Consider the following 22,947-nt stretch of genomic DNA (forward strand, 5'->3'; position numbering starts at 1 on the left):
ACTGTCTCTCAAAAAATTAAAATTATCACTGAACTGAATAGAGTTCGGTGATAAAGCCCCCCTGGGTTCAATTCCCAATACTGATAAGAAAAGCAGAGGGGGTGGGGAGAAAAAAATAAAAGACAAGACCAAGGTTATTGACTATTATAATAATTATTAGGTATTATTAAAGTGCACAAATATAAATAAAGTAATACATCAGCAGCTTTAAGCATATGCTGTATCTATTCCTAGGATAAATAATCTCCAGCCCACCAAACTTAACACCCACATAAAGAACCAAAGACAAAAATTAAAGTTTGCTACAGCTATTACAAAGTCAATAAAATTTTAGACAGGAATTTCAGAATTATTTTCAATAATTTCAATAATAACCTGATCTTTAGAAGTAAATGCTGTATTCCGTATCATCCTAAGATATGTAGAGAAAGGACTATGCAAAAACATCAGAGACCCCAAACTATGAGAGATCTGAAGATCAATTAAAGGAACACAGCCTAAGAGACACGATAGCTGTGTACAAATATTTGAAGACTTATTGTGCAAAAGAATAAATAAATAGAACTAAATGAAAGGATAAAGTTGCAAAGAGATGGATTCAAGCTAGCCAACAATGAAAGATGATGCCCCATGTGATAGTGGCTCCCTATCACTATACCATTCAAGCAGAGGTTGAATGTCTACTTATGAGTAATTTAGATAGATGGGTTAGAGGTTGATTCATTAGTGTTGTGAAATCAACTTAATGACTGATAGCCAATATTTTTTCAATGAAGTCTTAAGAGCTAGAATGTTCTAAAATAGAAACTACCAGTGGGTATCATATGCTATGAGAATAAATGTGTTTTCCAAAGCTACATATGTGTCCTGGGTCACTATGCCTAATATGTTTATTTTTGTGAGATACAGTCAAATCAGAATGAAAGTTACTTGCATAGTGTATAAGAGCTACAATTTTAGAGTTTTGAGCCCAACTAAGAGGAATTGAATCTCGGCTTTGCCCCTTACTTGCTCTATGACTTTGGACAAGTTATTTATCCTCTCCTGTGCCTTAATTTCTTTAACTGTAAAGATAGTCATGATAATAGTACCTATAGCCCTTAGAACAATATCTGGGAATTTACTGATGCTAAGTAAATATTAACTAGTATTATGTTATTTCTGATTCTCAAAAGTCAGATGTTCAGGTCCTGATCAACTTTCCTGAAAATTGGTGACTTTGTGTCTTTGTTGTTTTATACCTGTGTTTATATATCATTTGCATATATTTGTGCATATGTGTCTATATTAGCTATAGTATCATAATTTAACATCAATTATATTTAATAATCAAACCCATGTTCTCCAGTATATAATTAATCTCAGGGCCCAAAATATTTTAATTTTGTTCTCCTTTCTGAACTCTTAATATACCATGTACACACTCCCATGTACTTCCCCAGGACATTTATGTACTTACATAAAAATTCATATTCTATGCCCCAGACCAAGTGAATTTTCTACTGCTTAGCCCCAACAAACCTAACTGTATACCACCAAAAACTTTTTGCCTTTGCACATAATGTTCTTTCTGACTCAAAGTTCCCTTTTACTTGGGAATCTACTGCTCTTTTAAGACCAAGCTCAGATATAACCTTCTCTGTGAAAGCTTTCTTGATTCTTGGATTCATTGTAAACCTCTGTGCTTTCATTTAGTTCTGTCTATAATTCTACATGCAATTTAAGCATTTTACTGCAATAATCCATTTAACTTCATATTCATCCTTTTAAACCAATAGCCTCAAATATTATCACTATTACTAAAACTTTGAGACATATGTATATGTATATATGTGTGTGTGCTATAAATATGTATTACTGTACTAACATGTACATATGAACCTTAATCAGAACATAGCATTTTAAAGGATGAGCTAGTTCAAGTAAAAAAAAAAATTAAATAACTTTTAAATTTTGAGTTTTATAACATTTTTAAATAATTATAAAAATTTTATGTATTAACAATATATAAAACACTCTTCCTTTCACATGTTAATAATGTTCAGAATGCCTGTTTTTCAAATCTTTTCAATTTGAGGACTTTATTTTATATAATATCATAATATTTCATTCCACAAACTATATTTAAAGTAAAATTCATTTGTTATAATTTTTGAATATTTTTTTAATTTCTTATACTAACTTTGTAACTGTACAATTATACCATCACTATCATTATGTGGTGAGTAATTTATAATAAGAGATATGTCAGCGCTGCCATTTTCTTATTCATTTATCCTTGCATTATTAGTATTCTTAGTCTTTGATATAAGAATGGATTTCTAATTAGTCATACAAAAAGTATAGAAAGATAATATAATAAATAACCATTTGTCTACCACTCATCTTAAATCATAAAACATTACACATACAATGAAAGTTCTACAAAAGTATTCTAAGCCACTTTCCATTTTGTAGGAATTTGTTCAGATGCTACAAGATACATATTAATCTAACCTTGAGCACATGTAAATTTTACTATACTGCAGGAAGCTAAAGAACACTAATGAATGATGGCCCTGCCATCCTCTTGAACTTGGAACTTTTTATGATTGTACAGTTTTCTTTTAATTGGTGCATTGTGTTATATACATAAAGGTGAAACTCATCATAATATGTTCATACATGCACATGACATGCTGTTCCTCCCCTTTCCCTCCTCCTCCCCCTCATTCCCCTTTCTCTACTCCACTGTTCTCCCTTCTGTTTTCATTAGATTCCTCCCCCCACCTTCTTTTTTATTACAGCATTATAATTATACATAGTATTTGGGTTCATTTTGACAAAATCATACATGCAAGGAATGTTATTTCACTCCCCATTCCCCACCTCCTTTTCCTCCCCTCCTCCTTCCCCCTAGACTCCCTTCTCTACTGAACTTCCTTTCTTTTATATATACACAAAGGTGAAATTCCCCTTGGTATCTTTTCACCTTTTCTAAATGTCTTATGTCTCTATAGTTTCCTCATAAAAGAGAAAATATTCAACTCTTGACTTTCTGCATCTGGCTAATTGCACTCAGCATGATGTTCTCCAGTTCCATTCATTTATCAGCAAATAACATAATTTCATTCTTGTTTTTGATTAAGCAACACTCCACTGTGCAGATATACCACATTTTCTTTATACAATCATCTATTGAGGGACATCTAGTCTGGTTCTATAACTTGGTTATTGTTCATTGTACTGCTGTAAGCATTTGTATGCATATATCACTGTAGTAGACTGGTGTTAGTTCTTTTGGACAAACACCAAAGAGTGGAATAGATAGGCCATATGGTGGTTCCATTCCTAGTCTTTTGAAGAATCTCAACACTACTTTCCAATGGTTGGATTAATTGCAGTCCCACCAACAATGTATAAGTATACCTTTTTTTCCACATCCCCACCAGCATTTGTGTGAGTGTGTGTGTTGGGGAGTGAACCCAGGGGCCCTTAACCACTGAGTCACAGTCCCAGCCCTTTTTATTTTGTTTTATTTCATGCTTTTAGATATATATGACAATAGGGTATATTTTAACATATACATAAATGGAGTACAGCCTCTTCCAATTAGGATGCCATTCTTCTGGTTGTACATGATGCGGAGTTACACATCATGAATTCATATATGAGCATAGGAAAGTTAGGTCCAATTCATTCTACTGTCTTTCCCATTCCCACCCTCCCATCTTCCTTCATTCCCCTTTGTTTACTCCAATGAACTTCTATACTTTGCCTTCCTACCCTCCCTTGTTATGGGTTAGAATCCACATATCACAGAGAACATTCAGTCTTTGGTTTTGGGGGAATTGGTTCATTTCAATTAGCATAATAAGTCTTCAGTTCCATCCATTTAGCAGAAAAATGCCATAATTTCATTCTTCTTTATGGCTGAGTAATATTCTATTGTGTATATACACCACATTTTCATTATTCATTCATCTGTTGACAAGCACCTCAGTTGATTCTATAGCTTAGCTATTGTGAATTGAGCTACTATAAACATTGATGTGGCAGCATCACTATAGTATGCTGATTTTAAGTCCTTTGGATATAGGTTCAAGGAATGGGACAACTGAGTCAAATGGTGGTTCCATTCCAAGTTTTCTGAGGAATCTCCATACTGCTTTCCGGAGTGGTAGCACCAATTTACAATCCCATCAGCAATGTATGAGCATGTGTACCTTTTTCCCCACATCCTTGCCAACATTTATTGTTACTTACATTCTGGTTTATTGCCATTCTGACTGAAGTGAGATGGAATCTCAGTGTAGTTTTAATTTGCATTTCTCTAACAGCTAGATATATTGAACATTTTTTCATGTAATTGTTGACCATTTGTATTTCTTCTGTGAAGTCTGTTTAGTTCTTTTGCCCATTTATCATTTGGGTATTTGATTTTTTCAGTGTTAAGTTTCTTGAGTTCTTTATATATCCTGAAGATTAATGCTCTGAGGTGCTGGTGGTAAAGATTTTCTCCCTTTCTGTAGGCTCTCTCTTCATGCTTTTGATTGTTTCCTTTTATGTAAAGAAGTTTTTTAGTTTGATACAGTCCTATTGTTTCTTGATTTTACCCCTTTTGCTTTAGAACTCTTGTTGAGGAATTCAGTTCCTAAGCTGACATGATGGAGGTTTGGGCCTACTTTGTCTTCTAGTAGATTCAGAGTCTGGTAGAGTTTTGGGGTCTTCTAAATGTAGAATCATGTCATTGGCAAATAGGGGTAGTTTAAGTTCTTCTTTTCCTATTCATATCCCTTTGATTTCTTTCATCTAATTGTCAAGCTAGGGTTTCAAGGACTATGTTGAATAGGAGTGGTGAAAGAGGACACCAGTTTTTTAGAGGGAATGCTTTCTATTTCTCTCCATTTAGAATGATGCAGGCCTTGGGCTTAGCATAAATAGCTTTTAAAATATTAAGGTATATTCCTACTATCCCTCATTTTTCTATGTTTTGAGCATGAATGGATGCTGAATTTTGTCAAATGTTTTTTATGCATCTTTTGAGATACTCATGTGGTTCTTGTCTTTAAGTCTATTGATGTGATGAATTATATTTATTGATTTCCTTATGTTGAACCAACCTTGCATCCCTGGAATGAACCCTACTTAATCATGGTGCACTATCTTTTGAATATGTTTTTGTATGCAGTTTGCCAATATTTTATTAACAATTTTTGCATCTATATTCATCAGGGATATTGGTCTGAAATTTTCTTTCCTTGATGTGTCTTTGTCTGGTTTTGGTATCAGGGTGATACAAACTTCATAGAATGAGTTTAGAAGGGTTCTCTCCTTTTCTAATTCATGGAATAATTTGAGGAGTATTGGTTTAAGTTCTTCTTTGAAAGTCTGGTAGAACTCAGCTGACAGTCCATCTGGTCCTGAGCTTTTCTTAGTTGGTAGGCTTTTGATAGCATCTTCAATTTTATTGCTTGAAATTGATCTGCTAAAATTTTCTGTCATCCATTTTCAGTTGGGTAGGTTACGAATTTGTCAATGTCTTCAAGATTTTCGATTTTATTAAAATATAGATTTTCAAAGTAGTTTCTGATAATCATCTGTATTTATTTCAATAGTATCCATGGTTATATTTCCTTTTTCATCACAAATTTTAGTGACTTGTGTTTTTTCTCTTTTTCTTCATGAGGTTGGCTGAGGGTTTGTCAATTTTATTTTTTTTTTCAAAGAACCAACATTTAATTTTGTCTATTTTTAAATTTTTTTTGTTTTAATTTTATTTTGGCTTCGATTTTAATTATTTCTTGACTTATACTACTTTTAGTGTTGATTTGTTCTTCTTTTCCTAGGGCTTTGAGATGTAATATTAGGTTATTTATTTGGTGAGTTATTGTTCTTTTAAAGAATGTGCTCAGTACAATGAATGATCTTTCCTCTTAGAACTGCCTTCATACTGTCCCAGAGATTTTGACTAGTTGTGTCATGATTCTCATTTACTGCTAAGTTATTTTTTTTTTATTTCATCCCTGGTTTCTTCTACTATCCATTGGTCATTTGATAGCATATTATTTAGTCTTCAGATGTAGCTATTTTTTACTTTATTGTTGATTTCTAATTTCATTCCATTGTGATCTGATAGAGTATAGGGTATTATCTCTATTTTTTTTTGGGGGGGGGTATTTGCTAAGAGCTGCTTTGTGCCCTAAGATATGGTCTATTTTAGAGAAGGATCCATGTATGCTAAGAAAGTATATTCAGTCCTTGATGGATGAAATATTCCACATATGTCGGTTAAGTCTAAATTATTAATTGTATTTTTTAGTTCAATAGCTTCTTTATTTAGTTTTTGTTTGGAGGATTTATTTAGTAATGAAAGACACATATTGAAGTCACCCAGTATTATTGTGTTGTGGTCTATTTGATTATTAAAATTGTGAAGGATTTGTCATATGTAGATGCTCCAGTGTTTGGGGTTCTTATATCTTGTTGATGTATAATTCCCTTAAGCAGTATGAAATTACCTTCTTGGACCCTTCTTGTTAACTTTGGCTTGAAGTCTACCCCCTTTATCTAAGGACAGAAACCCCTGCTTGTATATGAGATTCATGTGAATGTTTTTTCCCATCCTTTTATCTTCAGTCTGTAATGTCTTTGCTTATGAGGTGAGTCTCCTGGAGAATATGTTGTTGGATCTTGTTTTTAATCCAGTTTGCCAGTCTGTGTCTTTTGATTGATGCATTTAGGTCACTTACATTCAATGTTATTATTGAGATATGATTTTTATTCCCTTTCATTTTGATTTATTTCTCTCACCAGCATTAGTTACTTGTATGTTTTATGATTGCTATTCTAACTGGAGTGAGGTGAAATCTGTGTAGTTTTGATTTACATTTCCTTGATCACTAAGGATGTTGAGTATTTTTTTTTCATGTATTTGTTGGCCATTGGCATTTCTTCTTTTGAGAAGTTTGTTTGGTTCATGTTCACATTAATTGGGTTGTTTTTTGGTGCTATGTTTTTTGTGTTCTATATATAATCAGGCTATTAATCTCCTGTCAGAGAGTAATTGGTAAAGATTTTCTCCCATTCTATAAACTCTTTCTTCATACTCTTATTTCCTTTGCTGTACAAAAGCTTTTTAATTTGAATCAGTCTGACTTATTGATTGTTGGTTTTATTTTTTGAGTTTTAGAAGCCTTGTCAGGAAGTTGATGGTCTGTGCCAATATGCTAGAGTGTAGAACCTAAATTTTCTTCTAGCAATTGTGGTGTTTCTTTCCTAATTCCTAGATCTTTAATACACTTCAAGTTGATTTTTGCTGCATTTGGAACTTTTATTCCTTCAAGATAAGCAAGATCATTATGTACAATATATAACAGTCTATCTTGCAAACTGGGGTGTCAGTGTCAATCATATATTGCATGAAAGTTTAATTTCTAATTTTTAAATAAAGCATAAATTGGAATTCCAATATGTTCTTCCTGCATACCAATGGCTTATTTTACAAATCCTCCTGTTGATCAGTGTCAGAGGTCACTGATCCAAAGCATAAGCCCCTCAAAAGCAGGAATTGTGTTGAATCCTTGTAATTATGCCATTCAAAGAACATGTAAGAGGAACTCAATAAAAGTTTACTGAACAAATAAAGTTTTCTGTGATGTCCTAAGGTAATTGTAAAGTTTGCAGTGGATATAATATACTAAACTTGTGTAATTTTTTATTTTGCTGGCATTTAAGATTCTACTGTTACAAGAAAAAAGCAAATTGTTGAAAATAAGCGAAGAAGTCCTTTAGAGCAGAAAAGAAAAAACCCTGGATTTGTAGGACAGAAGTACAATGAGCAAATAAATGTAAGTACAGCATTAGTAAAAATCTCTATTTGATAGTGAAAAATTGCTTGGAAAACAGAACATTTTTATAGCTCTTGCTGTAAACTGTATTCCACAACATAAATATTAATATAGCCAAAGTCTTTTGTGATAGTTTTAGAATCTTAGTCTAAGCTTTTGAACTGTACTTAGTTGCTGTCCTGTAATTAGCCTGTATGATCCATTACCAGTGAAGTTTTTAAATCAACTTTTAAGAAATCACTTTTATTATTTTATCTATTATTGTTTGTAACCAATTCTGGAAAAAAATTAGGTCATGCACAACAAAATTCAACAAAATTATTGAAATATACAAAAGAAAAAGAAAGGGGGTAGAGAAGATAGAAGGAAAGTAGGAAGGAAGAAGGGAAAGGGAAGGAGAGAAGAAGAAAAGAAGGAAAACTAGAATCATGGATAAAGGAAGCAAGTATGTTAATCATAAAGACAATACAGTTCTATGTGATTGAACATCCTACTTGAATCTGAGCTTCCTGGACGACATGGCAAAAATGAAAATTGAGTAAGTTTTATAGTTCTCAAGGGATATTGATAATGATTTTGTTATTGAACAATGACAGTTGAAAATATAGACAGCAATTTAAAATTTTTGAAGTCCATGTATATATCATGAATTTTAAATGTGGAATCATGTTCTGATTTAATGTTCTATTTTTATAGAATTTTGGAAAAAGTGCCCAGCTAAGTTCAAGTGAGCCAAAACAAACTACAAGGGGTACTTCTAATAATGGAGAAGGTATGTTTTGGTCTATATGTTTTCTTCAGAGCTTTGTTTCCAACAAGTTTTTTCTTATATGGTTTTTCTCAGTTACTTACATTTTATGTAAATATTAAAACACCATTTAGGATCTGAACTTCCCTCACCCCTGCACATTCAGTTCCTTACCAGTTTTTTTTTTTTTTTGAGACTAAAAACACGAATGTTTTATTTTAAAAATTAACTGTCAGTAATAAAATATTAAATCTGGAGCAATTTTGTTCATACATAGTTCAGATTTCTTTAACACATAGAATTAATTCTTATTAATAAAATTCAATCGATACTATGCAATTAATAGAATTAGTATAGCTGGGACATGGATACAAAATGTTACAGCAGATGGAGGCTATATATACTTCAAACAGAGTCTAATTGGCAAGCAGAATAGTTGGTAACAACAAGAGAAAAATATATAATCAGTAGTCCATCAATCAGATAAGTGGATGGTGTCAGGAGGGGGTAAGGGAAGAATGGAGGAAAGCTGGATTGTGTACAGGGAAAAGAGGGGTGGGGATTACTGGAATTTCTTAGATGAATGGTGGGAAATGAAACTCTAAATTAAGTCCTTTATTAAGCATCAAACCAATTTATTGAGTCATCTTTCCCTTTTCTCAAGTCTTTAATGCTTCTTTGATCATATACTCTTAAACTAATTTGGTCTATTTCTAGGCTATCAGTTCTGTTTAGCTGATCATCTAATTTTCTCTTCTAAGTTCTTTTTCTCTTATTCTTTTATATATAGTTTATTTTAACTGCTATTAAGAGGACAATCACCTTTATATTATCTTTGAACTATCAATGAATAAAAAAACACAAAAATTATCTAAACCTAATGTATTTTATTCTTTCATTTAGGTAACACTCTAGGAATTTCTATTACCTCACTTCTTTCATTTTGGATGTTTTAAAATTAAGGATGGGAAAATGCTACATACTGAGGATGCTAACATATAAAATGCAAAGTAAAAGAATATTTATTGGATTTTTATTTGTGAAATGAATGCACACAGACATAATTCAGTCTAGTATGTATAAGGGCTGATTCCAAAGACAAAAAGGGTTGAAAGAATAATTGATACAAAATTTTTGTAGTTTCAGATAGTACTTCTGAGTTTTTGACAGCTGAAAACCTACTGAAAGCTTCAGTACCTGAGGATGAAATTCTAACTGTCATGAATAGAAAGCAACTACAGAAATCAAATGTGAATTTAAATAAGACCCAGCAATTCAACATCTGCACACTATCAGCTGAAGAACAAAAGATTCTACAGTCCCTTAATCATCTGAATGGAAGGCTACGCTGTAAGTGTGGAAGAATATTGTTTGTGAAAAATGTTGTTTTTAACTTGGGCTATTTTCATAATCTTAATTTAATTTTAGAAAATCAAAAACAAAAATATAACATATATCTAGATTATCACTTAGTTAATGGAGTATATAAAAATAGAGAATTTATCTGACTATTTCATACTGCTTCAAGTATACCATATCATTTATTATAATATCAGTCTCTGTGGTAGGACTTACTGTCTTTTAGGAACATATGAATATATTGCTTTCTATTTCAACAATGAACAGGTGGAGTACCTATATTGACCATCCATGAAAACAACTATAAATTCTTAAATAATTGTTTTAAATTCCAAATATAGCAATGAGCTGATAAGAACATAAGGAATTCTTAAGACTCAGAAATTCGTAAGAACTCAGAAAGATGAGGAGAGTGCTAGGTTAGCTTATATCCTGAGGACATTTAACTCAGCATATTTTCATTTCACAAATGAAACCCAAGGAAAAAGAGCAGCCCACAGTAAGACTCATAGAAAAAATAGAAGAAACAGAAGATGAAACCCAGGGCCTACTGAAGATTAATAGTCTCATAAAAGATCTTCCCACAGCACTGCACATACACAGAAAAGAATACAGGGTAAAAAAAGAAAGTAAAGAAACAAACAAACAAACAAACTTGTACTTCTTGAACTTAAGTATTGAGCAGATGAGGGGCAGGGAGAAATCCATGAGAAGTTAGAACCACTGTGTAGTATAACTACCACATTAATTTACAGCCCATATTCACAGCACTTGAATGGTCTTTAAAGTTTCAAGCAAAGAATTTAATTTAGAATGATCTCAATCTAGTAATAGCCCAAAATATCTGAAAAATAGTAAATTTATATCCCTTCTGGAGAAACCTATCTATATTTTAGTCTTCAAAGAATTATCACAAAGGAAAATAATCAGCCCACAATTTAAAAATAAAAATAAATTGATTCACAAAGAAAAAAGCACCATTAAAAAAATCAAAAGAAACCACAAGACAGAATACACAGACTGTTTTAGATAATGATATTACCAGACACAGACTATAACTACATTTATATGTTTTAAAGTGATGAGAAATGTGTTTAAAAATCCAGTCAGAGAATATAAGAAACTATTAAAAAAAAAAAAAAGGCCAAGTAGATTTGAAAAAATGGGTCAAGCAGAATGCCTAGAAATGGAAAATATAATAATAATTGAAATCTAAAATTCACCAGATGGTTTAAACAATAGATTACAGACATCTAAAGAGAGAATTAGTAAACTGGAATATAAATCAGAGAAACTTATCCAGAATAAAGTACAAAGACACAAAGAGATTGAAATTTGAAAGAGTTTAAAAGATAAAGGAGTAAGGAGGTCTGACGTGGGCCACAGGCAATATGTGAAGTAATAACAGCTGGCAGTTTTTCCAATATGATGAATAATACTAACCTAAAAATTCAAAAACCCAACACATTTCAGAGTAAATAAAAAGAAACCCCCTTGGTATGGGCAAAGCTCTGGGTTCAGTTCCCAGCACAAAGAAAGAAATTCTCACCAAGACACATCACAGCAAATTTTAATCAACAACAAAAATGTCAGAAAACATTGAAAATATCAGAAGACATTTAACAATGTGTTCAATGTACTAAATTTAAAATCTTTCAAACTGAAAATGTCTCTCAAAAATGGGAGCAAATTAAAAATATGTTCAAATGAAAACTAAGAGACAGTTAATAGATGCTAAGGAAATTCTAACAAATGCACTTTAGCAGATAGAAATTAATCTGAGAGAGTTAATTTGAACATTTTATAAAAAATAAATATAACAAAGCATCATGGATTTCAAAAAGAAAAGAGTTCGAATTAAAATACCTATAAACAATAGTACATAAGTTGGTAAAACAGAGATAATGTATACCAGGATTATTAATAGGGAACAGGGCAAAGATATGGATTAAGTTTAAATGTTGATAATTGAAATATACCTGTAGTAGTAATTAGAGTCACATCTAAAAGACTAGAAATATGATATACAACTTTCAAACTAGTAAGGAAGGGAAAGTGGCAATCAAAAAAAAAAATACCAGATTAATTCAAAATAAAACAAGAAAGAAGAGAAAAACAGAAGAGGTAGAAAAAATGGAAATACTATATCCTATAAGATAGTATATACAAATATATTTACAATATATGTAAATGGATTAAATGCTACACTTAAAAAACAAAGTTGATCAAAGGTAACTTTATAATAAAATTATATTCTATTTATAAACCATGTATTTAAAACATAAGAATATAGAAAAGCAGAAAGCCAAAAAGATGAAAATATGTAGAATGCAAATTACAACCAAAGTTAGTTTGAATGTAATATTATCGGACAAAATTGACTACTATACAGTAGAAAACAGTACAGACAGATTACTTCATGATTATAGTTTTAACTCAGGAGAAATACATAAAATATTTTATATGCATTTAAGAACATAGTCTCAAAATATGTTTTAAGACTGGAGGTATAGCTTGGTGGTGGAGTATGTGTATGGAGTATATATATATATTTAGCAAGTGTGAAGTTCTGGGTTCAATCCCCAGCACCAAAAAATAAATGAAATATTTCCAATCATGGTAGAAGATTTTAACATACATTGTCAGTACTTGGTAGAACAAATAGACAAAAAAATCCAGATGTGAGAGAATTGAACATGATTAACAAATGTGTTCAGAAACATTTTTCATAAGCACACACAAACATTTATAATATGAACCATACATGATGTCATAAAATAAGTTTTAACAATTTCCAAAGGATTGGAGTCATGCAGGCTATATCCTGGCTATAAAACATTTTAGATAAAATCTAATAACAAAAGGGAACCATTAATAACAAAAAGATTACCATTAAGAAACACATTTTTTCCAGCCCTTTTTATTTGTTATTTTCAGAGAGGCTCTTGCTAAATTGCTGAGGCTGGCCTCAAACTTGCCATCCTCCTGCCTCAGACTCCCTAGTTGCTAAAATTACAAGTGTGTACCACCACTCCTGGCAAGAAACACTTTTTAAATCAATCATGATTCTCAAAAAAAAAAAAAAAAAAAAAAAAAAAGACATTTAGACATAAACAATAATAAAAATATTTTATGTGTATATGTATTTATCAGCACTTATTTACCTATACACCAGTGACATTTTGGATTTGGTAATTCTGGTTGTTTTTTAATGGTGCTGGGGATCAAACCTAGGACTTTACACATGCTAGACAAAATACTGTTATCACTGAGTTACATCCACAGCCTAAGGCATGGGTAATTCTTTATTGTGGGGGTGTCTTATTCATTGTAAAATGTTCAGCAGTTTATCTTGTCTCTACACATTACATGCCATAGCACTTCCCAGTCATGACAACCAAGTGTCTCCAGACATTGCCAAATGGCCCGTGGGTGACAAAAATAACCTGTGACTGAGAACATATAATTAGAATCCCAATGTAAAAAGTTACATCCTTTCTTGTTGCAAAGGAGCTGCTAATTGCAAAGGAAGTGGATTTAGATACTCTCCCTTTCACTTGAGGTAAAAAACTGCTTTTGAATTCCTGCTAGCATATTGCCAGAAAAGACATTAAGAAGTTCTGGGATTATTTTCAAAAAAGTTGTTTGGAATAATACTAAATAGCAAGAAATTAAATGGAACTCCTAATGTATACTAGACATAAAAATCAGTTCCAGGTGATTAAATATTAAATGTAAAAGAAAATAAAGTTTTTAAGAGATAAGAAAATATTTCTAACCTCAGGATAAGGAAGGATTTCTTTTTTTTTCATTCTTTCTTTTTTTTGGGGGGGGGATATTGCTTATTTATTAAGAAAAAAAGCTTAATAATAAAAATAATAGATATTTGAAATGTGTAAACTTATATTCCAGTTTATGACAATAATGTAATCTTAATATCTGTCAATTGTCATCCCAAAGGAATATTATATATAATTTTATATATAAATAAAAGGGTTTTGGGTAGGTGAATCAGACTGATCAAACTATATATATAAAACCTGTAGTAATTATTCATATAAATTTTATCTCAATAAATCTGTGATATATGTATTAAGGGATGATAGAGGAACAGAAGTTATTCTCCTGTAATCTATTTTATTAGAATTATCCAAATCACTTATCTAATTTAATAATTCAAAACACTAAATATAACTTGAGTTAATAATATTTTAAAATTCATATTCTATTGTCTTTTTTTTATTTAAACAAGTGGGATACATGTTGTTTCTCTATTTGTACATGGAGTCAAGGCATATCATTTGTGTAATCATAAATTTACATAGGGCAATGTTGTTTGATTCATTGTTATTTTTTCCCTTCCCCCCACCCCTCCCACCCCTCTTTTCCCTCTATACAGTCCTTCCTTCCTCCATTCTTACCACCCTCCTTATCCCTAACCCTAAACCTTACCCTAACCCTAATGCTAACCCCTCCTACCCCCCATTATATGTCCTCATCCGCTTTATCAACGAGATCATTCGTCCTTTAGTTTTTTGAGATTGGCTTATCTCACTTAGCATGATATTCTCCAATTTCATCCATTTACCTGCAAATGCCATAATTTTATCATTCTTCATGGCGGAGTAATATTCCATTGTATATATATATGCCACAGTTTCTTTATCCATTCATCAACTGAAGGGCATCTAGGTTGGTTCCACAATCTGGCTATGGTGAATTGAGCAGCTATGAACGTTGATGTGGCTGTATCTCTGTAGTATGCTGATTTTAAGTCCTTTGGGTATAGACCAAGGAGTGGGATAGCTGGGTCAAATGGTGGTTCCATTCCAAACTTTCTGAGGAATCTCCATACTGCTTTCCAGAGTGGCTGCACTAATTTGCAACCCCACCAGCAATGTATGAGTGTACCTTTTTCCCCACATCCTCGCCAACACCTCTTGTTGCTTGTGTTCTTGATAATCGCCATTCTAATTGGGGTGAGATGAAATCTTAGGGTAGTTTTGATTTGCATTTCTCTTATTACTAGAGATGTTGAACATTTTTTCATATATCTGTTGATTGCTTGTACATCTTCTTCTGTGAAGTGTCTGTTCATTTCCTTAGCCCATTTGTTGATTGGATTATTTGTATTCTTGGTGTAGAGTTTTTTGAGTTCTTTGTAGATTCTGGAAATTAGCGCTCTATCTGAAGCAAAGATTTTCTCCCACTCTGTAGGCTCTCTCTTCACATTACTGATAGTTTCCTTTGCTGAGAGAAAGCTTTTTAGTTTGAATCTATCCCAGTTGTTGATTCTTGCTTTTATTTCTTGTGCTATGGGAGTCCTGTTAAGGAAGTCTGATCCTAAGCCAACAAGTTGAAGGTTTGGACCTACTTTTTCTTCTACAATCTGCAGGGTCTCTGGTCTGATTCCGAGGTCCTTGATCCATTTTGAGTTGAGTTTTGTGCAGGGTGAGAGATATGGGTTTAATTTCCTTCTGTTGCATATGGTTTTCCAGTTTTCCCAGCACCATTTGTTGAAGAGGCTGTCTTTTCTCCATTGCATATTTTTGGCACCTTTGTCTAGTATGAGAAAATTGTATTTATTTGGGTTTGTGTCCATGTCCTCTATTCTGTACCATTGATCTACCTGTCTATTTTGATACCAATACCATGCCGTTTTTGTTACTATTGCTTTGTAATAGAGTTGAAGATCTGGTGTTGCGATACTCCCTGCTTCGCTTTTTCTACTGAGGATTGCTTTAGCTATTCTGGGTTTCTTATTCTTCCAGATGAATTTCATAATTGCTTGCTCTATTTCTGTAAGGTACATCATTGGGATTTTAATTGGAATTGCATTGAATCTGTATAGTACTTTTGGTAGTATGGCCATTTTGACAATATTAATTCTGCCTATCCAAGAACATGGGAGATCTTTCCATCTTCTAAGGTTTTCTTTAATTTCTTTCTTTAGTGTTCTGTAGTTCTCATTGTAGAGGTCTTTCACCTCTTTTGTGAGATTGATTCCCAAGTATTTTATTTTTTTCGATGCTATTGTGAATGGGGTAGTTTTCATAATTTCTCTTTCTGGGGATTCATCACTTATGTATAAAAATGCATTGGATTTATGAGCATTGATCTTGTAACCTGCTACTTTACTGAATTCACTTATGAGTTCTAAGAGTTTTCTGGTGGAAATAAGGAAGGATTTCGTAAGCACAAGAAATATAATCTATAAAAGAAAAAAATAAATCTGACTATATTAAAATCACAAACCTCATATCAAAATACCATTAAAAAATGAAGAAAGCCACAAAGTGATAGAAAATATAACAAAGAATAAAGGACTCATTCAAAACTATGTGAAGAATGCCTGTAATTTAATAAGGAAAAAAAGACAACCCAATAGAAAAATGGGATCAAAAAAGATTTGAATGGGAACTTCACAACAAAGAAAATGCAAATGACAATAAACATTAATTTAATGCTCAATTTCACTAGTAATAGAGAAATGCAAATTAAAACAATGAGTTCTAGTTACGTATTCATCATAAAGACTGAAGGCTAAAAACCTGAAAATACTATGTATTGGGAAAGATGTGCAGCAATAGCAGCTCTCATGTAATACTGTGGGAGGGTAAACTGGTGCAATCCCTTTAGGAAAAATTTTGCCACTACCTAAGTTAAACATGAGCATACCTTACAGCCAAGCAATTTCACTTCTAGATGTACATGCTCTAGAGAAAATTCTGCAAATGTGTATCAGGAGATATGTATAAGAATGTAGAGATCATTGTTTATAAAAGCCAAAAATAAAAATACTTTTAAAATATATTCCACATGGAATATTATTCTCAAGAAGACACACAAATTACAACTACACACACATCATTATCATGATGAATCTTAAAATATGGAATTTTGAATAAAAAAAGGAATAAATCCATTGTACAATTCTATTTATGTGAAGACCAAAAATAGTTCAAAATAAACTATTGTTTGGGGAATGTATACATGTGCTAAAACAACAAAGCAACAAACTCAATATAGGGTAGTGTGGAGACAGAGAGCTCCAGGAAGTTTCTAAAGTAGTGATAATATTCAGACATTAACTTTATTATTATTAATTAAAGTATGCATATGTTTTATATACTCTGCAGGTTAACTTCAAAATTAAGACTAAATTTGAAAATTATACAGTAACAGAAAGCAGAAAACTAGAACACACAAAAAAAAACACAGAACTAAGGCTATCCCTTTAAGATGTAAGAGTATGCAGATAAAGAATAAAAAACTCAAGATTGAAAAGTCCAGCATTGACCAAGTTACTCAATTTTTATACCTCAATAACTAAATAAACATATTTTCTTTTCCTGAGGAAAAAGGTTGCAAGGATGAAATGCCTTTTTTGGTTTAAGAAAAGGAAAAAAAGAAGACATATGTCTTAATAAATAGTCAGGATCAGCAGGAAAAGAAAGTCTTACTCAATTTTGAATATTTTGTGTGTCAAAATAAGAATGTAATATTTGATTCTTTAGTCATTCTTTTCACTATACATAGCCAAATTATTTTTGTGTTGTGGTATAATTTTTCAGATGTACAAGAAACCATTTGCAAAAATCCATCCATCAAAAATACTCTACAAATAATACCACTTCTGGTAGGTATTTGAAGATGCTTTTTTTTCTTCTTCTTCTTTCTTGTTTTAGGAAATGCCATAATTTTCATGTGTATATCAATAAAGGTAAGAACCCTTTGTTAATATCAATTTTTCTTGATACTGATTTTTAGAGCTTAACTCTCCCAACCAACTTTTTATCATAAGATGTTTCATTACAATCAAGCAAATATTCTCTCATTTTGAAAATCAGAATCTAAATATTTATACATCCAGAGTATTTTATCAGTCATGAGGATCAGAAACAGGCAGTAGTGCACCAATCCTCAAATAATTTTAGTTGTATAGCCTAATTGAAAAATTACTGTTTACCTTGGTAATGATCTGTGCCCTGGCCCATATCCCTTCCATGTCTTAAGAGTTCAAAACTAAACATGACTATCTTGAATCTTTTTTTTTTTTTTTTTTTTTTTTTTTTTGCCTTGGCACTGGACTCTGATAAAGAAAAACATGTAAATAAAAAACGGTTCCTGCATTCAAGAATTTGCAGTCAAACAGAAAGACATACATTGGTAGTATATACAAATACCTATAATATAAGCTAAGACTATCAACTTAAGAAACCAGAGAAGGAAAATATGTCTGGCTAGAGGTAATTGGGAGACAGTAAGTTCTACACAAAGGGTGTCCTCAAACTAAGATATTACTGTACTTTCACAACTCTTAATTTAGGTATTCATCAAAAAAATGTTTTATTAGAGAATTAATTGGATGCTTTTCTAATTATTTTTCATCACAACCCCTTAGTTCTGAAATCTCAATGGGAAAAATAAGATTATGCAAGTTAAGTAAAATATTTCTTATCCATATTTTAAAGTGTTGTGCTCTGGCTATGACAGTGAATAATAGTAAGAAAGAGGCTATCTCTGCCCTCTTAAAACTTATATTTACCTCTAAGCATGTAGTTCTTCGAAGTGGCCTTTGGCATTTTCAAGTTGTGATTTTTAGATATAACTCTCTTGTCAATAGTTACTTTAACTTCTGAGAGGTTTTTTTTTTTTTTTTTCATGGCTACTTTTTACATACTGTCTTAGTTTTTCTCTAAATTTTTCATATCCAGAAATTTGGTGATTTTTATGGTGATAATTTTTATGTGCATGAAATTTGGGACATTGTATCAGTTCTGTCATATATTATGACATTTATTATTTATTATTATGGATTCTTTCACTTTAGTGAGATAATACTTGTAATGATCGAAATCACTCTTTTGTACACACAGCTCAACTTGAAAACAGTGTACTAATTACAGAGTATGAATAGTAAGATACTATTCAATAGGGAGAGAAAGTTGTCCAATCAAGAAATTACCCTGTTATGCATATTAATTTACTGTGATATTATATTGCTAGAATATCTAATAACTGAAAAGTTAATGGTGTGCATAGGGGATCACTAGTAGACTTGAAACCTTTTTTTTCTTGCATCTTTTTTCAGTCTTCATGACAACTGATAATCATTAGCTTTCTTCAGTCTTTATTGCCAAATATTTTTCTCTCCTTCATTTTAACAACAGCATTAACAATTTATTTTCAGGGAAAATTGTACAAAATTAAAGAATTGCACAAATAAGAAAAAATTGTTAGCTACCTGTTTAAACAGTTGATACTAAATTTGCTTGGTTTGTCATATCTTGCTTGGGGATTTGGATATTTTATTCTTGTTTTCTCTTATCCTGTTTTTTATTATATTTTATTTTACTCTTCACCTGGATTCACCAAAATTGTTAACATTTTTCCATACCTGCTTTATAAAATGGACGGATGGATGGATGGACAGATAAATAAGTAGAATAGAGGTAAATACATATACACACAGAAAGATATATTTTTGTGACTTGTTCAAAAGTAAATTGCAGAGGATTGAAAGTTTGAGAGGGATTCAAGATGGTGGACTAGAGGGTGGTTGCATTTCATGTTGCTCCAGGACTCAGGACTCAAGAAGAGAAGATATAGAGAGACTTGGGACCAACTCAGAGCTGCCGGGTGAGTCTCTCCCATTGGGGAGGCGTCCCAGATGGGGCGGTAGCCCTGAACGCAGGGAACTTTGTGAAGTAGATTTGTCCAACGAAGACACCCCTCCCCCCGCTGGAGCAGTGAACTCGGACAACTGGGAGCATCGTAGAAGAGGCCGCTCAGCACAGCGCTTGGACTCGGAGCAACCCACCAGGGCTCTGGGAGGCTGCCCAAAGGAGGGGGTGCGTGGTGAGCTGTTTGGACTGAAAGCGACCACTCCTGAACACCAGGGACTGCCCAGAGGAGGAGGAGAAGCACGGGCTCGGCATGTCGCTTGGACTTGGAGCAGCTGCACCAGGGCTACGGGCGGCTATCCGGAGGAAGAGCGTGGTGAGTGGTTTGGACTCAGAGCAACCACTCCTGAACACAGGGGGGTTGCCTGGAGGAGGAGGAGGAGGAGCGCGGCGGGGCGCTTGGGCTCAGAGTGACTGCACCAGGACTATGGGTGGCAGTCGGGACGAGGAGGTGAACAGTGAGTTCATGGGACTCATGACGAACGCACGAGATCTCTGGGTGACAGCCTGGAGGAGAAGGAGGTGCACGGTGGGTCACTTGGACTCAGAGCGACCGCATGGAACACCAGGCGGCTGCCGGAGGAAGAGGCGTGTGGCAGGTCACTGGGACTTGGAGCGACTGTAAGGGGCTCCAGGTGGCTGCTCAGAGAAGGGGCCGCATAGCCAGGCGATTAGGTGTAGAGCAGGGTCCCAGGACCTAGGCGGCTTCTTGGTGGAAGAGCCGCACAGACAAACTGAGGGGCGGAGCGAAGGCTCCAGGACTGCAGGCAGCTTCTCTGAGGAGAGGCAGCCTAAGGAGATTCGTCTGCGAAGGGCGAGGATTCCAGGCCCAGGAGGTAGGTCCGGGTCCCTGGGAACATTGCAGAAGAAGGCTGCCCAGCCCAGGCGGTAGTTGTGAATTGAACGGAACCTCTAGGAGGGGAACTGACCAGCGGGACCTCCCCACTAGGTGAGTCTTCCCTGCTGGGTGAGGTTCTCCCACAAGGACTGTAAAACCAGAGAAAACAGGCCCAAACTGGCCTTGCATCAGCCCACATCCTAGTTCCACTTTGGATGACCATTCGTCAGCAAGTGAAGGTACCTCTGCCCACTAGCAGGGAATATACCCCACCAGAAGGCCACCACCCCTAGAGAGGCAGCTTCCTTGTGGAGCACCACATTATCAACTTCCTCCAAGACTTCAGGCTACTGAAGGCTGAGAGGGGATATACTAGAAATCTTCAGGGACATTATAAGTCAATAAAGGAAATCTGCAATATCTCAGCAGTACAATGATACCTGAACAGTATGAGAAAACAAGGGAAGAAAATGTTCCAAACAAATCTAGATGTTACATCAATAAAATCCAATGACAGCATGGCAGAAGAAATGACAGAAAGGGAGTTCAGAATGTACATAATTAAAATGATCAGGGAAGCAAATTATGAGATGCAAGAGCAAATGCAGGCACTGAATGATCACACCAATCGACAGTTAAAAGAGCAAATACAGGAAGCAAAAGATCATTTCAATAAAGAGTTAGAGATATTGAAAAAAACCAAACAGAAATCCTTGAAATGAAGGAAACAATAAACCAAATTAAGAACTCCATAGAAAGCATAACCAATAGGATTGAACACCTGGAAGACAAAACCTCAGATATTGAAGACAAAATATTTAATCTTGAAAACAAAGTGGACCAAACAGAGAAGATGGTAAGAAATCATGAACAGAATCTACAGGAACTATGGGATATCATGAAAAGGCCAAATTTAAGAATTATTGGGATTGAGGAAGGCTTAGAGAAACAGACCAAAGGAATGAACAATCTATTCAATGAAATACGATCAGAAAATTTCCCAAATCTGAAGAATGAAATGGAAGATCAAGTACAAGAGGCTTATAGGACTCCAAATATACAAAATTACAACAGACCGACACCAAGGCACATTATAATGAAAATACCTAGAATACAAAATAAAGACAGAATTTTAAAGGCTGTGAGAGAAAAGAACCAAATTACATTCAGGGGGAAACCAATACGGATATGAGCAGATTTTTCAATCCAGACCCTAAAAGCTAGAAGGGCCTGGAACAACATTTTTCAAGCCCTGAAAGAAAATGGATGCCAACCAAGAATCTTATACCCAGCAAAACTTACCTTCAAATTTGACGATGAAATAAAATCCTTCCATGATAAACAAAAGCTAAAAGAATTTACAAAAAGAAAGCCAGCATTACAGAACATTCTCAGCAAAATATTCCATGAGGAAGAGATGAAAAACAAAGAAGCAAATCAGCAAAGGGGGGAACTATCCTAAAGGAATTGTCAAATAAAGGAAGAACCAAGTCATGTCAAAATAAATAAATAAATAAATAAATAAATAAAATGAGCCAAATGACCAGGAATACAAATCATATCTCAATAATAACCCTGAATATTAATGGCCTGAACTCATCAATCAAAAGACATAGACTGGCAGATTGGATTAAAAAGAAAGATCCAACAATTTGTTGCCTGCAAGAGACTCACCTCATAGAAAGAGATACCCATAGACTAAAGGTGAAAGGATGGGGAAAAACATACCATGCACATGGACTCAGCAAAAAAGCTGGGGTATCCATCCTCATTTCAGATACTGTGGACTTCAAGCCAAAGTTAGTCAGAAGGGATAAAGAAGGACATTACATATTGCTTAAGGGAAGCATAAATCAGCAAGATATAACAATCATAAACATCTATGCCCCAAACAGTGGCTCATCCATGTATGTCAAACAAATCCTTCTCAATTTCAGAAACCAAATAGACCATAACACAATAATACTAGGTGATTTTAACACACCTCTGTCACCACTGGACAGATCTTCCAAACAAAAATTGAACAAAGAAACCATAGACCTCAATAACACAATCAATAATTTAGACTTAACGGACATTTATAGAATATACCATCCAACCAAGAGCGAATACACTTTCTTCTCAGCAGCACATGGATCCTTCTCTAAAATAGACCATATATTATGCCACAAAGCTAATGTTAGCAAATACAAGAAGATAGAGACACTACCTTGTATTCTATCACATCATAATGGATTGAAGTTAGAAATAAATGAAAGAGTAAAAAACAGAAGCTACTCCAACACCTGGAGATTAAACAATATGCTATTACATGATGAATGGATGACAGAAGATATTAGGAAAGAAATTAAAAAATTCTTAGAGGTAAATGAGAACAAAGAAACATCATATCAAAATCTCTGGGACACTATGAAAGCAGTACTTACAGGAAAATTTATTTCATGGAGTGCATTCAATAAAAGAAGTAAAACTCAACAAATAAATGAC

The 22,947-nt window shown here is 33.6% G+C and overlaps 1 protein-coding gene across 3 annotated transcripts in view; it reads left to right on the forward strand.

Annotated features, from left to right (window-relative positions):
• CEP126 (centrosomal protein 126) overlaps positions 1-22,947 on the forward strand; it is a 79,952-nt gene that overhangs the window by 43,344 nt on the left and 13,661 nt on the right. For all 3 annotated transcript variants that reach the window (XM_079101920.1, XM_079101921.1, XM_079101922.1), the window contains 4 exons: positions 7,717-7,829; positions 8,526-8,601; positions 9,718-9,927; positions 17,511-17,575. In XM_079101920.1, the coding sequence (XP_078958046.1) occupies positions 7,717-7,829; positions 8,526-8,601; positions 9,718-9,927; positions 17,511-17,575 (464 nt within the window). The remainder of the gene's footprint in view (positions 1-7,716; positions 7,830-8,525; positions 8,602-9,717; positions 9,928-17,510; positions 17,576-22,947) is intronic.

This window comes from Sciurus vulgaris, assembly GCF_902686455.1.
Source record: "Sciurus vulgaris genome assembly, chromosome: 11".
In the NCBI taxonomy this organism is placed as follows: Eukaryota; Metazoa; Chordata; class Mammalia; order Rodentia; family Sciuridae; genus Sciurus; species Sciurus vulgaris.